The sequence below is a fragment of the Sorex fumeus genome, unplaced genomic scaffold (genome assembly GCF_029834395.1).
Source record: "Sorex fumeus unplaced genomic scaffold, SorFum_2.1 ptg000072l, whole genome shotgun sequence".
In the NCBI taxonomy this organism is placed as follows: Eukaryota; Metazoa; Chordata; class Mammalia; order Eulipotyphla; family Soricidae; genus Sorex; species Sorex fumeus.
In genome coordinates, this window is record NW_026606129.1 from 41,356,410 (window position 1) to 41,371,190 (window position 14,781).

The 14,781-nt window shown below is 40.4% G+C and overlaps 1 protein-coding gene across 1 annotated transcript in view; it reads right to left on the reverse strand.

Annotated features, from left to right (window-relative positions):
- SCN11A (sodium voltage-gated channel alpha subunit 11) overlaps positions 1-14,781 on the reverse strand; it is a 103,021-nt gene that overhangs the window by 44,573 nt on the left and 43,667 nt on the right. Inside the window, exons 10-14 of the mRNA XM_056129319.1 lie at positions 14,535-14,708; positions 10,854-10,983; positions 9,597-9,835; positions 5,518-5,718; positions 2,753-3,130 (exon numbers count right to left, since the gene is read on the reverse strand). Of these exons, the coding sequence (XP_055985294.1) occupies positions 2,753-3,130; positions 5,518-5,718; positions 9,597-9,835; positions 10,854-10,983; positions 14,535-14,708 (1,122 nt within the window). The remainder of the gene's footprint in view (positions 1-2,752; positions 3,131-5,517; positions 5,719-9,596; positions 9,836-10,853; positions 10,984-14,534; positions 14,709-14,781) is intronic.

Genomic DNA, 14,781 nt, shown 5'->3' on the forward strand with positions numbered 1-14,781 from the left:
TCAAGGAAGTTCATCTGTAAACTATATAAAAGATAGAAGATTGAGGAAGTGGAAGTGACAGCAAGATAAGACAAAAGGAAAATTGAAGTTAAAAGGTACAAGTCTTGTTTATTAATGTATAGTCAATATATACTATAGACCCTGACTAGGATCAAGTAGACTGGTGCAACCTTGTGGCAAACTCAGAGATTTAATCTGTAATTCTTCCATTAAAGCACATTCTACTTTAAACTCAGATCAACAACTTCCTTCTTGAGTTTTTGGCATATATATTCTCAATTCAAAGTTTTGTCTCATAAAATTCCTTTGTTTTTGGCTTTCACCGGCTCAAAATTGTATATCCTTTGGGTCTGAATGGATCTAGTCGCACTCCCAGCTTCACCATGAGATCCCTGGGTCTTTGCTTCAGCTTTGCTCTCTACCTTCACCACCTTTGCCTCATCACATGTATCTTTTTTAATACCTGATCTTCTCCCTTTTTGGGTGCGTGAGGGTTTTGTCTGTTTGTTTGTTTGGGGGGCCAGACCCAGAAGTGTTCATGGCTTACTTTGCCTCTGCACTAAGAAATTATTCCTGGGAACACTTGGGGGACTCTACAGAATGTCAGGAATGAAACTTGAGTCAGCTGCATGCAAGACAAACACCCTATCTGTTATACCATTGCTCTGGCCTCTCTGTAAATATGTTTTCAACTGCAAGCAAAACATTCATGGCAGCTTACGAAAAATAAAGTGTAAAATGTTTTGAAAATAGAATAGCGGACTGATCAGTACTGGCAAGTATACTGTGCCATCCTTTCACTCTCTGTTCCCTGCTGGTGGTTCTGCCTTAGGATGCTTCTCATGGCTGCATAGTAGCTGCAGTTCTACCAGGAGTCACAGTCACAAAAAAGGACCAGAAATCATAAAAAAAAAAAAACATTTTACACTCATCCTTTCTTTTCTATTTTTTCTGGGGGGAGGGGGAGAGGTAGTGAGGAAGCACATATCACATGATGCTCCTGGTCCAGTGCTCAGCGGGTGCACCAGCAGTGCTTGAGGGACCATCTGGTGATGGTGCATTTGGGAACCAGTCACCTAAATGCAAAGCATTTTTCAGTTCTATTTGGGGTGGGAGAATGAGGAGAATTCTCCTAAAGAGCCTTGAATATAATCTCAGTGCTAGGATGAAAGAGACATTACTGGGGCCTGCTCGAGGCAATCGACGATTAACAGGATGATTTGTGATTTGTGATTTGGGGTGGGGTGTGATCAGTGCTCAGGAATTACTCCCAACTCTGTGCTCATGGGTAAGTCCTGGCAGAACTCTGGGGACTGTATGTGGTGCTGAGGATTGAAACAAGGTCAGCTGCATGCAAGGCAAGCACCCTACCTGCTGCACTATTGCTCTGGCCCTAAGCACTCTGTTCTTTGAATATATATATATGTATATATATATTTTTTTATTTAAGTCCTGAAGCGATAGCACAGCGGTTGGGCGTTTGCCTTGCACGCAGCCAACATGGCCGACTTGAGTTCAATTCCTCCACCCCTCTCGGAGAGCCTGGCAAGCTACCAAGAGTATCTCGCCCGCACGGCAAAACCTGGCAAGCTCCTCGTGACGTATTCCATATGCCAAACACAGTAGCAAGTGTCACAATGTTACTGGGCCCGCTTGAGCAAAATTGATTTAAGAATAAAAAACTACTCTGCAGTGGAAATCCCTTTGTATTTTATAACTACATTAAGCCACAAACCTCTATTTCAGACAAAGCATGCCTTAGAAAAATCACTTAGAGATATAGCCGAAGTGATATCTGCGCTTCTATGTTCATTGCTGTACTGTTCACAATAGTCAAAATCTGGAAAAAACCCAAGTGCCCAAGAACAGATGACTGGTTAAAGAAACTTTGGTACATCTATACAATGGAGTACTATGTAGCTGTTAGAAAAGATGAAGTCATGAAATTTACATACAAGTGGTACTACATGGAAAGTATCATGTTAAGTGAAATGAGTCAGAAAGAGAGGGACAGACATAGAAAGACTGCATTTATTTGGGGAATATAAAGTAACAAAATAGGAGACTAACATCCTAGAATAGCTGAGATAACTTACAAAATAGGAGACTAACATTCTAGAATAGCTGAGATAACTCCATGGCTTGAAGGCCAGCTGCACATGCTACGGGAAAGGGCAGCTCATCAGAGAAGGGAACACCAAGTAAAGGGTGTTGAGAGGATTCTCCCAGGATGGGAGATGCATGCTGAAAGTAGACTATAGACCGAACATGTTTGCCACTCAATGACTCTTTTGCAAATATTAGCAACCAAAAGGAGAGAGAGAACAAAAGTTAATCCTGCCACAGAGGCGGGATGGGATGGGGGTATGGGAGGGGTGGGAGGGTTACTAGGATCATTGGTGGTGGAGAATGGGCACTGGTGGAGGGATGGGTACTCAATCATTGTATGACTGAAACCCAAGTACAAAAACTTGTAAGGTCAACAACTGTACCACATGGTGTTTTACTAATAAAAAAAATTTTTTTTTTAAAAGAAAAGAAAAATCACTTAGAGAGGCTACATTTAGGTGGTCCTGTCAACATGGCCACTACATGACAAAAAGGTTCTATTTTATGTTTTCCAGGTTTTTCTCAAGACAAATTTGAATACTTATTTCTATTTTATTCATAATAACAATCTCCCCTCATAAATACTGCAAGAGAAGTCATCAGCTATTTTAGTCCATATATTTTAAGAAGTCAAAGCACTCACCACAAGTTTTCCTATCACCATGATGGAGAGAAAGACAATGATACACAGTGTGGCATCTGCTTCCTGCATACATTCCCACATGTTTTCGATCCATTCCCCGCAGAGGATGCGGAACACCACCAGAAAGGAATGAAAGAAATCCCCCATGTGCCAGCGTCGTTTCTGTTGTGAGACTGTAAGTGCATTGACACAGGAGTTTGAAACATTCCTTGTGGAATTAAAGCGAAAGCCAAAAAGCTGCATGCTGACCACTGAGAAGATGAAGACCACAATGGTCAGGACCACAGTGAGGTTTCCAAGAGCTCCGACTGAGTGGCCGATGATTTTAATCAGTGTGTTTAAAGTTGGCCAGGACTTGGCTAACTTGAAGACCCTCAGCTATAACACAGTAGACAAAAAAAAAAAAGGAAGAAAAGCCAGTTAAAGATGAATTCCATTTGCTTTGCTGTAAAGCTCTTCACATGTCCCCAGTCCCCAGCATTCATGGAATTCAGAAATCTTTTCTAACCCAGATCCAACCCAAATATGGTCCCCCCACTCTCTGGACCAATCTAACACTCAATTGGATATATTTTTCTTTATACATAAATATATTTCATCCTATCTTTTAACAATAAGGCTTTAGAATTATGGTGGAATTGAGCCTATATATTTACTATGTTAAAATTAGTGCTTTGAAACCATCTACTATATAACAAGAATTTTAAAACTCTGCTTTGTTTTTGGATGACCTGAGAATTAAATATATCTTTAAATGCTTTAATGGCTAGAAAATGATCAAAAGAAGAATATTTAATTACACATTAAAACAGTATGGCATTCAAATGTCTAAATCCATATTGAAATGTTTATTAGAACACAAGCAGGCCGTACAATCTTGAATGTCTACACAAAAATGGAAAAGTTGATAGAGACCGTATGGTCTGTGAAGTATTTATTATCTGACCTATAAGAGAAAAATGTTGCTAACTCCTGCATCAGATAATCTTGGTCTCTAGATTTTTAATATAAACTCTATGACAATGAGGAAAGTAATATGGCATTCTGCATTCAAGTGAGAAACCAGTTACTAAACATATTTTTCCTAGTGGAAAATTTTCTCATGGAACATTATAGATCCATAGGAAACAATAAAAATAGAAAATAACAAAGCAACTAGTTTCAGAGGTAATTTTCCATATAAAACAGTTACTTTTCTCCAAGATACAAGCCTACTAAGCATTAAGTCTTTGGAGGTGGAAATACTCCATGTCAACAAGACTTAATGCCCTCAAGAGAAAGACCACAAGGGCAACTAGAAGCATCTCAGCAAAAAATTACAATTCTGGTACATTTACACAATGGAGTACTATGTAGCTATTAGAAAAGATGAAGTTATGAAATTTACATACAAGTGGTACTACATGGAAAGTATCATGTTAAGCGAAATGAGTCAGAAAGAGCGGGATAGACACAGAAAGATTGCATTCATCTGGGGAACATAAAGCAACAAAAAGGGAGAGTAACACCCAGGAATGGCTGAGATTAGTACCAGGAATTTTGCTCCATGAATGGAAGGCCAGCCACAGGCTCCAGGTGAAAAGGAAGCTCAGATAAAGAAGAGAGTACCAAATGAAGGGTGTTGTGAGGGCCCTCCCAGGGTGGGAGAAGCATGCTAAAAGTAGTCGATAGACCAAATATGATTGCCACTCAAAGCCTCTCTTGCAAAACACAGTACCCAAAAGAAGAGAGAGAGAACAAGGGGGAATACCCTGCCACAGAGGCAGGATGGGGGGGGGGGGGGGATGAGGGTTGGGTGGGGGGGGATGCTGGGACCCGTGGGGATGGATGACGGGCACTGGTGGAGGGATGGGCACTTGATCATTGTATAACTGAAACCCAAGCACAAAATTTGTAAAACTGTACCTCATGGTTTTTCACTAATAAAAAAAAAATTACAATTCTGGAGGACTGGAGTGATAGTACAGAGGGTAGGGCACTTGCCTTGCATGTGCTCACCCAGGTTCAATCCCTGGCATTCCATATAGTCCCCTGAGCACTACCAAAAGTGATTCCTGAGTGCAGATCCAGAAGTTAACATTGAGCACCACCAGGTGTGGCCCAAAAAACAAAAAAGAAAAAAAAAGAAAAGAAATTATAATTCTGGTCTTCTAAACAGGCAGTGCCAGAGAATGTCTCATCCAGAGCATGGCTATAATAAGCCTAAACAATTGCAAATGTAACTCTGCTCACCTGAGTACCAAGAAACTTTAGAAAAAAACCTTCATAGTACCTAGCTTTGAGAGTGTGGTTTCGCAGCATATCCCCAATAAGATAAATGAATCAGATCTCTCACTCTCTAGATTTAAAAATCCCCTCTTTGTAAAACCAATTAATCAGTCTTGAAATTCAGAGGGCAGAATGCCATCTTGAAGGTTTCCTAGATTCTGCACATTTCTCTCCTTACTTCTCTCTTGGGTTTTGTCATACTCTACTTCATATTGTGGCCATTACTATCCCTGTTTTCCATTGTTCCTGGAAACTTCTAAAAGGTAGTGCTTTCCTTCTCTTAAAAAAAAAAAAATGAGAGGGGCTGGAGGATAGTACAGCAGGGTGCTTGCTTTGCATGTGGCCAACCCAGGTTTGAGGTAAGAGGTGCATTTTTGGTTCCCAGTTAAGGGAAGATTTTTTAAAAATTGATCTCAAACAGCCATTGCATGCACTAAAGATTATTTTCAATCCTGGTAGTGAAGTTATTTAGTAAAGCAACAAAGAAAGTGCCTTACCACTCTAAAAGAACGGATATAGGACCTTCGATCTACACTTCGATCGTACAACTTCTCAGAAATCCGAGTGTGCATCACATCAGCAAAACTCAGGAGAGCAACAATGCTGTCAAAAACATTCCAGCCTCGACTAAAGTAGTGGTAGGGATCAAGCGCGATGATTTTTAGGCACATTTCTGCCAAAAAGATCCCAGTGAAAACCTGCAACAGAACAAAAGAGAATGAGAAAAGGAAACCATCAGTCCTTGAAGGTACACTTTTTAGAATGTCCTAAGGAAATTATAGATGTTACAGAGAAATAAAACAGAATTTACCCTAAAGTCCATGAAATGAAATGCTTACTACTGTCTATGACCCCACCTCCCTCTCCATCCACCTTCATGATTCCCATTCTAGTACTGCCAACTTCAAAAGCAGCTCACAGCGTGGAGAATAAGCACTATTTTAAATAAGTATTATTTATAAAGCAAAGTTGCTTTCTTGGTTGATGGCAGTGGTAGGAAGTGTCAAGAAATTTCTCCTCCAAATTCTTTTTAAAATACAAGTTAAAAACTTCATAAGGAGGGAGATAGGAGTATAAGAGTCCTGAAAACCAAAAATAAACACCCAACACAAATCAGATTCCAAGTAGGCATTCACTTAACAACTCAATCTCAACATTTTGATGAGAAAGATATTTGGTTTTTTTTTTAAGGTGCTCAAAGCAGAGAATTTCCAGGAAGGAAATATGTCTTTGAGCAGCTCAAAATATAAAGTAAATCCTAGATTGGGAGATCGATAAATTGAGTTAGAACCCTAAAAACTCACCCAAAATGCAGGGTTCCTTATTCTAGATCAAAATATCATAGCATTAAAGGAAGTGCAAGAGCTACCAAAAAGTGCTGAGTTATGTGTTTTCATGGGCAAAAATAGATATCTGGGGGTTTTCCTTTTGATAGTTACAAAAATAAAGACTTAAGAAATCTGTGAAATGTTGAATAAGCGGCAACCAAATTCAAAATGAAATCTACCTTATCTCGGCAGAAGTTGAGAGCATTTGTTCATAACAAAAAGTGCCTTCTCTATTAGACAAACTAAAGGAGAAGTAAGAAAAACAATGGTGTGAAAATATCAAGGTAATATGAAAATGAATAAGGGGTTTTAAAATATTTCCAGTTATAAGACTCTCTTCTAGAAAAGAAAAAAAGGCTTGCATTACTAAATTTCCTTATTAAAAAGGAACAGATGCTTCGTTTTTGCAACGATTCCATGACTTTCTATTTTTTAATCCCTAAAATAAAAGAGCACAAGTGAGATGAAATAATAGAAAAACTTAATACAGAATAAGCAATAAAATAAAATCAGTGGTGGCAAAGAAAATTAAAAGCTTATCATATCATTTCACTTTAAATACTGTTGTCTACCCGCCCCCGCCTAGCACAACCAGTGCCTGAAGGTATTTAGGTTGCCTGTTCTAGTTTACGTGATCAACTAACCCTGGCCAAATTTTGACCCTCTCTTCCTTTTTCTATCTCCTTCAGGTTTTAGGTGTATAATCCAATACCATCCCTAGTTGCCTTGAAACAATTAGTTTTCCAGTTTGATTGCTACTTACCCATTCTTGGGAACTCACATTTACTCCCCTGATTCCAGGAAACCCAAAGCCTAGAGGGTCCATTTTCAAATTCAGTCCAACAGAACTCCAGGGTCTGCTTAACTCCAATATACCCATCAGAAGAGAGGACATTTGGATGGTTTTCTTTTTTTTAAGTTTAAAATGTGTCCTCTTTTTGAAATTTTTATTAGTGAAACACCATGAGGTACAGTTGTAGACTTACAAATTTTTGTGCTTGGGTTTCAATTAGACAATGATCAAGTACCCATCCCTCCACCGTGCCCATTTTCCACCACCACGGATCCCAGTATCTCTCCCACCCCCCATCCCCCCATCCCTCCCTGAGGAACAAAAGGGTTTTTTTTTTTTTCAAACTCCAAGGCCTCCTCTCCAGCACTCTAGGTGCTCAACAGATAAAGTAAGTGGCTGCCACCTTTGCATTGTGTATTTATGGAAGCAAGGCTATATGTGGGCTGCTTTTCAAGGAGCTAGGGTATAGCTGCTGCCTATGTACTTAGAACTCCAACAATATCTCTGTGTGTTTTCTGCCTCTGATGAAAGTGAAAAGTATCACTTATTTTGGCAATTATCAAAATAAAGCAAGTCACTCCTGACTGAAAAACATAGCTTCAGTTCAGTCTCCAGGATGCCTCACCAGTGGGAGATCTGGGAGTGGGGCTTATGCTATTTTCCATAGCTGGGTCAGTGGATACTGTGGGAAGGGGGCTGCTGGGGAGGTGGCATGAATCTGGGGAGTTCTCTGGGACTTATCCAAAGACTCCTTCCACCAGGAGGTGCTGAAAGATGGGTCTACTGACTTCGCTAAGGCAGAAACCATCATCCTAAGGGTATGACATTCTGCCACCAGAGGAAATAATGCTACCAGCACATTTCTCGGTTTCCTCAGTAAGAGACAGAGGAATGCACTTGCACAGAGCCCAGCAGATCCTATCTGTTAGAAGGTTCTGAGTGCGTTAGGGTTATCGTGCAGCTTGAAATCTAATCACACCCATTGTGTGCACCAGGTACTTCCTCTCCAAGACAGTAAACTTTAATGAAGACTGTCCACAAGGAGACCCCGAAAGCCTCACAGCTTTTCTACTATATACATATTCCTTCCGGGAAGAATGTGAAAAAAAGTCTGACAGAACCTACTTCCAGTTCTATACCACCCTTAGCAAGATATCAGAAGCAGCTCTGTGAATTAGTTCCTGTTTCAATAAGTGTAGTATGTTCTTATCAACACACACACAAAATACAGATATACACATATATGTATAAATGCACATCATTTTATGTGAGTGTACATATGTGTGTATACATATATGTGTATGCACCTTGGAGAGGCTGTGGTTTTGATTCCAGACTACCACAACAAAGCAATTATCAAAATAAAGCAAGTCACATGAATTTTGAGATTACTCAGTTCATATAAAATTTATGCTGCACTATATTGTTGTCTATTAATTGCAAAATAACATTATGTCTAAACTAATAATGCATAAACCTTAATTTTTAAATAGTTTAGGAGTCAAGTGCTGGGAAGGCAGTTGGGATAGAGAAGAGACCACTATGACAAAGATAGTTGGGAATGATCACTGGATAAGAACTGTGTGCTGAAAATATGTAAAGGAATGAACATAACCTCTCAGTACCTGTACTATAAACCATAGTGCCTAAAAGGAGAGAGAGAGAGGGGGGGGGAGAAGGAGAGAGAGAGAGAGAGAGAGAGAGAGAGAGAGAGAGAGAGAGAGAGAGAGAGAGAGAGAGAGAGAGAACGAAAGTGCCTGACACAAAGACAGGCTGGGGAGAGGGTGGCAGGAGGGAAACTGGAGACATTGGTGGTGAGAAATGTTCACTTGTGGAGGGATAGTTGTTGGAACACTGTATGACTGAAACCCTAGCAGGAATAGCTTTGTAAATCTGTATTGAACTACTGATATCTGTACTCCCTATCTCAGTTTCCCAGTTATCTGAGCTTAGATTCATCCTAGAGGAAACATCTGTAAATCTGAATTCCCACTGTACCACAAGCTCTGTAGCTCCTGCTCCCAGCAAAATAAGCTGCCCACACTGCCAGGTCCTGTAAAAGTAACAGCCATTAACACTATTTTGTCACTAATTATATCATTATATCACCGACAACATGCTATTCATTTCATGGATCTCTGATATCTGGATATGGTTAATGATTTCTTGAGGATCCCCCAAAGGTTGACATTTTAAAGATGCCTACTTGCTCTGGCATAATATTGAATGTCCAAAGAGGCACTTTATGTTAGAGAGCCACCACAGAGTCCCATGAAAAAGTACTGAATTAAGGAAACACCCTCTCTCCCCTCCCCCCACCCCAACACACCACCTGATTCCATTTGGGGCAAAGACTTACTCTCCTTTAAGATACTCACAAAATGCTTGGATTTTGAATGAGTTACAATCTAGAGTCTGACTTTTTAAAAAAAAATTCTCAAAACTTTGAATTTACCAAATTCCCTGTGTTCAACATATTCTCAAAATCCTTCTCCATTGGGTAATGCTCCATAGCCAAGAAGATGGTGTTGATTATGATGCAGATGGTGATGGCCAGTTCAGTAAAGGGATCAGTCATCACAATTTTTAGGGGCTTCTTAATGGCCAACCAGTGGGGGCTACAATCCCACACGAGGTATTTGGATGCCAGGTTTTCCCCACATGGGAGGCAAGGCTCCTCTGACTTTTCTTGTTCTGAGAAAGAAAAATAAAAGAATGGTTGAGGATTAGCACCAAATCAGCTTAATAGTTTTTGTCTGAATGCTTTCCTTCCTCTCACTCTCCTCGGGTCTCTTGTGACATGACATGATCAGTCAAGAAAGGCTTAACTGGTGTTGCTGTAAAGGCTTCCTACATACAATTTACTATATGGCCTAGTCAATTCCATCAAGGCCTTACATTTTTTGAGCATCCCAGAGCTGGGCTTCACTGTTAGACACAGATGAGGACATCTACAGTGATTGGCAATAAGCCCATGAGAGAGAACACTAGTCCCAAATAATGTTCACTTAAGATAGACCCTGATGAAGATGCTAACAAAGATGTGAGGAGCTATCATGAATCAATGATAAAGATACTTGAGCAGGGGCATCTATAAATGACAAAACATTAGACATTCTATTAGCCCATTGAGTAAGCTTAGTCCATAAAGCAACCGCATCCCTGATCTACCTGACACCATTTCAAAGATTTGGCCAATTGAGGTGATCCCATAAGCTCAACAGTACTCTGGAACCCATTTTATTCCATCCTTGTGCCTTTGAACAGTGACCCCTTTGTTGGATTCCTATTATTTAGGGCTAACCTGATAGCACCAGCTTGTCTGCATAGGTCTTCTCTTCTTCAGGCCTGATTCCCTCTGATTTCAATGACAAACACCACCTGTTGGACATTTTTGTGTCTTCTATTCTTCGGTAGACTGTCACTGTCACTGAGACCTCCTCTGACCTCAAGATCAAACTGGGAAGCTTCCTCTATATTTTTGGTCCTATGTTCCATCACAAATCTAGTCAATTTCCACCTTGTCTAGCCAGCTGGGGGTGGGTTCACAGAGTCTCCCTGTTTACTGTAAGTTAATATGTTCCAGAAAGACACAGGAGAATATTCTTTGTAGGAAATACGGTGGGTTTCAGAGAGTTTCCAGAGTAGGGGAGGCTTAAGAGAGAGAGAATGACAAATTGGGCCTTCCCTGGGCTTTGGCAGTGGCACTTACCCTGCATGGTGATGGTGAGAATACTGACAGCACTCAGAGCCCGCTGCCTTTGGAAGGGGTCTCCAAGCTCATCAGGTTGCTCCACTGACAGATTCTTGGACAGTCTTTTGGTTTGCTCAAGTAGAGGTGGCTGTAAGAGAAGACACAGTGGACTTTCTGTGAGAATGGGCTGGCTCTCCCCAAACCTTCACTGTTTTTGTTTTACTGCTACGATATTCAGCAGAGATACTCATTATTCTATGTAGGTTGACTCACTTCACATTGTATTAGGCATTTAGGTTTTTTAATTTAATAAATAATAGAAATATGATTTAGCAAGTCACATTTTATATAGAGAGAGATAGAGATAGAGATAGACAGACAGACAGACAGACAGTCATATAGGTAGATAGATAGATAGATAGATAGAGATATTCATACATTTCTAGAACCCTACCCACAGGCAGTTTTCTTTTCCTGATATTCATTCCTTTTAATGAATAACAAACAAAGTCTACAAAAACTAATTAACGATAGCAGTACGAATACAGTAGATGGCCTAATTTGGAGACAATGTTTGCAAAAGGTAAAAATTGGGGCAAAAGGACCAGAGCGTTCAGTGCATGCAGCAACATGGGTTCAATCCCTAGCACTTCATAGAGTCTCTCAAACCCCACCAGGAGTGATCACTGAGCACAAAGTCAGAAGTAAGCCCTGAGCATAGCTATGTGTGGTCCAAAGACTAAATCTTTTTTAAAAAGAATAAAAGTAAAGAAAAAAAAACAAATAAATGGGGACAAATTTAGAATAGTGGTCTAGGGCCAATTAAATGTTTTAAACCATCGCCTGAATAGATTTTGAAACAGACACTATCAAAGAAAAAAGTAAGTCATATTAAATATTAGGAAGTCCATCTAATATATGGATTAAGCCTAAAGACATTAAGCCTAAAGAATTTTCTCAGGCTGTGCACAAATCTTATTATTTATTACCTTCTAGGCCTCTGGAGATCAAAGAACATAAGCCTTCATCTGATCAGAAAACTCAGGTATCTGTAATGACTTCTCTCCAAAAGTTCTGGCCAAAGTTTCCTCAGAGGGAACCATACCTTTCTACAAACTATTTTAAAGGCAGTCTATTGTCTGACTATATGTATTCCATTTGTTCTAGTTAAGGGGAAGTTAAGAGGAAGAGAACCAGCCACAATCATGCTGAGACCACTCTCCACACGCATGAAGGTACTGGCAGAGGAACAAAGGCATGCGGGTCCCGGGGCTGAGATCTCCAAGCCTGCTTGGATCGGGGCTGAGAATCCTCCACCCAGATCCTCCACCTTCCAGTAGGCAGGGGTCACACCCACCAACTGGCCCCCTGGTGCCGTGTAATCTCATCAACGGCCAATACCACAACATCTTATTATATCGTTCTTACTTTGGACAACTTGGCAGGTTACCGAATGTAACCTGCCCACACGGCAGAGTCTGGCAAACTCCCCGTGGCGTACCCAATAAGCCAAATACCAGTAACAATGATGGGTCTCATTCCCCTAACCCTGAAAGAGTCTTGAATATGGCACTTTTAAAAATCTCAGGGCTAGGGTGAAGGAGACGTTACTGGTGCCTGCTTGAGACAATCGTTGAATAACAGGATGATCGTGATCTTGAAGGGGATGAGATACTTTCTATTAGGTACTTGGGTCTCTATTTTGTTAAATGGGGAAGCTTTTACAATGTTTTTTGAAATGTTTGCAGTAAGCCCTTGAGCTTTCCCTGTTCCTTCACAGGAGTCTGAGAACAGCAGTGGCTGACGTCTGTATCTCCATTTCTGCAAGACCCCTGAACTCCCTTTCCCACTGTATTCTCAAGTGTGCCACTTCCCTATCCTTCCTGCTTTCTAAGGATAGTGTTTCTAGCCATTATTCCCTAATCTGTATTTCAACATTTTCATTTCTCTCATCACAATTTTAGCACCTAAAGTGACAAGATTACAGTTCTTTCATTGCACCCCACACCCAATAGCTTCACTTTTGCATATCCAACTGCCTACTCAATGTATCTTTGCTTGGATGCCCCAGAGGCACCACAAAATTAGAATCTTCAATTAAAATGTTTTTCCCCTACCCCCAGAACATATTCTTTTCCAGTCTCAGTAAATAACCCTGCACTAAGTCAGCTACTCTGACCACAATCAGCATCAACCCTACCCTCCACCTATCCTCCACGTAGACAATTGACAACTTTTATCTTCTGGAGATCACTGCAGTCCACACATCTCTTCATCCTCCATTCTTATCCTCCTTCATGCCATTTTCTTCAATGCATCAGGACTTCAACCACACAAATTTGTACACATCACTGCTCAAGATCTTTCAGTGTTGCTTACAGTGTGGTCTCAGTGTGAAGGGTGAGCTCCTTTGCTTGATTTTCAAGGACTTTTGTGATGACCCCATCTTACCTCCTAAGTCTCATGTTGTGTTCTCTCTCTCTCTCTCTCTCTCTCTCTCTCTCTCTCTCTCTCTCTCTCTCTCTCACACACACACACACACACACACAATTTTTCCATGCTTATTACTGGGTCATCTTCCCTTAATCTCCTTTCCTTCTGGGTCTTTGCATGTGCTTTTCTCTCTGTTTTCTCAACCTGTCATGCTCTGTTCTTCCATTGACCTAGTTACCTAATCATTTTAGCTTAAACACCATTTATGTTATAAATTCTTTTCAGTTGTTTTGTTGGCCTCATCCATATGTCCTTGGACCTTGCCTGGAGGCTTTCTCTGTAGACCTACACCCTCTCTACCTCCAATGAGTAGCAAGTGAGAAATATAACGAAACTATTTTCTCCTGATTCCAGCTGCTTTTAACCAATGGTAGACTATTATTGGTTCATAAATAAACACTCTAGGGGCCAGAGAGATAGTACAATGGGCAGGGCACTTGTCTTGCACTTTGCCACCTTAGGTTCTTTCCCCAGTCCCACATAGTCCCTGGAACACCACCAAGAGTGATCTAGGAATAAGTCCTGAGCACTAGCAGGTGTGGCCCCAAAGTCGAAAAAAAAAAAAAAGAAATAAAATAAACACACTACAGTCTCACTCTAGAGAACAACTAACTACCTTCAGTGCTAAAAGGATCAATAATGCATCTTAATTGACCATTTTTTCTCCATTGTACTACTTCTCTCTTCTTACTTTCAAAATAATGTGCCCCTCCACTCAGACACCCGAGAGTTTGCTCGAGCGTTGATCGTCGATTTGCTCGAGCGGGCCCAGTAACGTCTCCATTGGAGACTTTGTTGTTACTGTGTCTGGCATATTGAATACTCTTGGTAGCTTGCCGGGCTCTTTAATATGAGGGAATCCCCTGGTGAGTGGGATGATCCACAGAATTTCTGTCTCTGTTCTCTCACAGGGACTATCCCCTCAGTTACCACAGTGAATAATGCATTTTCATCATTGACCTTCTATCTTCTACATCTCATGTTGACTCAGTACTTCCTCAGTACCAAGCAGATAGTGAACACTGTCACAGTTTAAATAGATATTTGTAAATAATAGGTAGTTGAGTAGATATGCGGAAGTCAAAAAGTATATACAAATGGATGAATAGATAAATAAATGAATTAATTCTTTCAATCAATTTTGTTTAGTCAATTAGAATGACAATTTGACCTGTACCCATGAACAGGACTTTAGCCAAAACTTGCCTTTGTTGGAGAATCTTCTTCAGAATCTGATCCTGGAGCCTGGTCTTTCCTAGACTTTCTCAAAAAGAAGGACTTCCTTTTACTACTACCAAACAGCTTTCTCTTCTTTGGGGAAAAAGATGATGCTTCAAGGGAATTAAGTGAACTTCGGTCAATTCCCATGGCAATCAGAGCCTTAGAAAGAGAGGGGAGAAAGTAATTAATGATCATATTATATGTTTTCTATAGCTTAATAAAACACACAAAT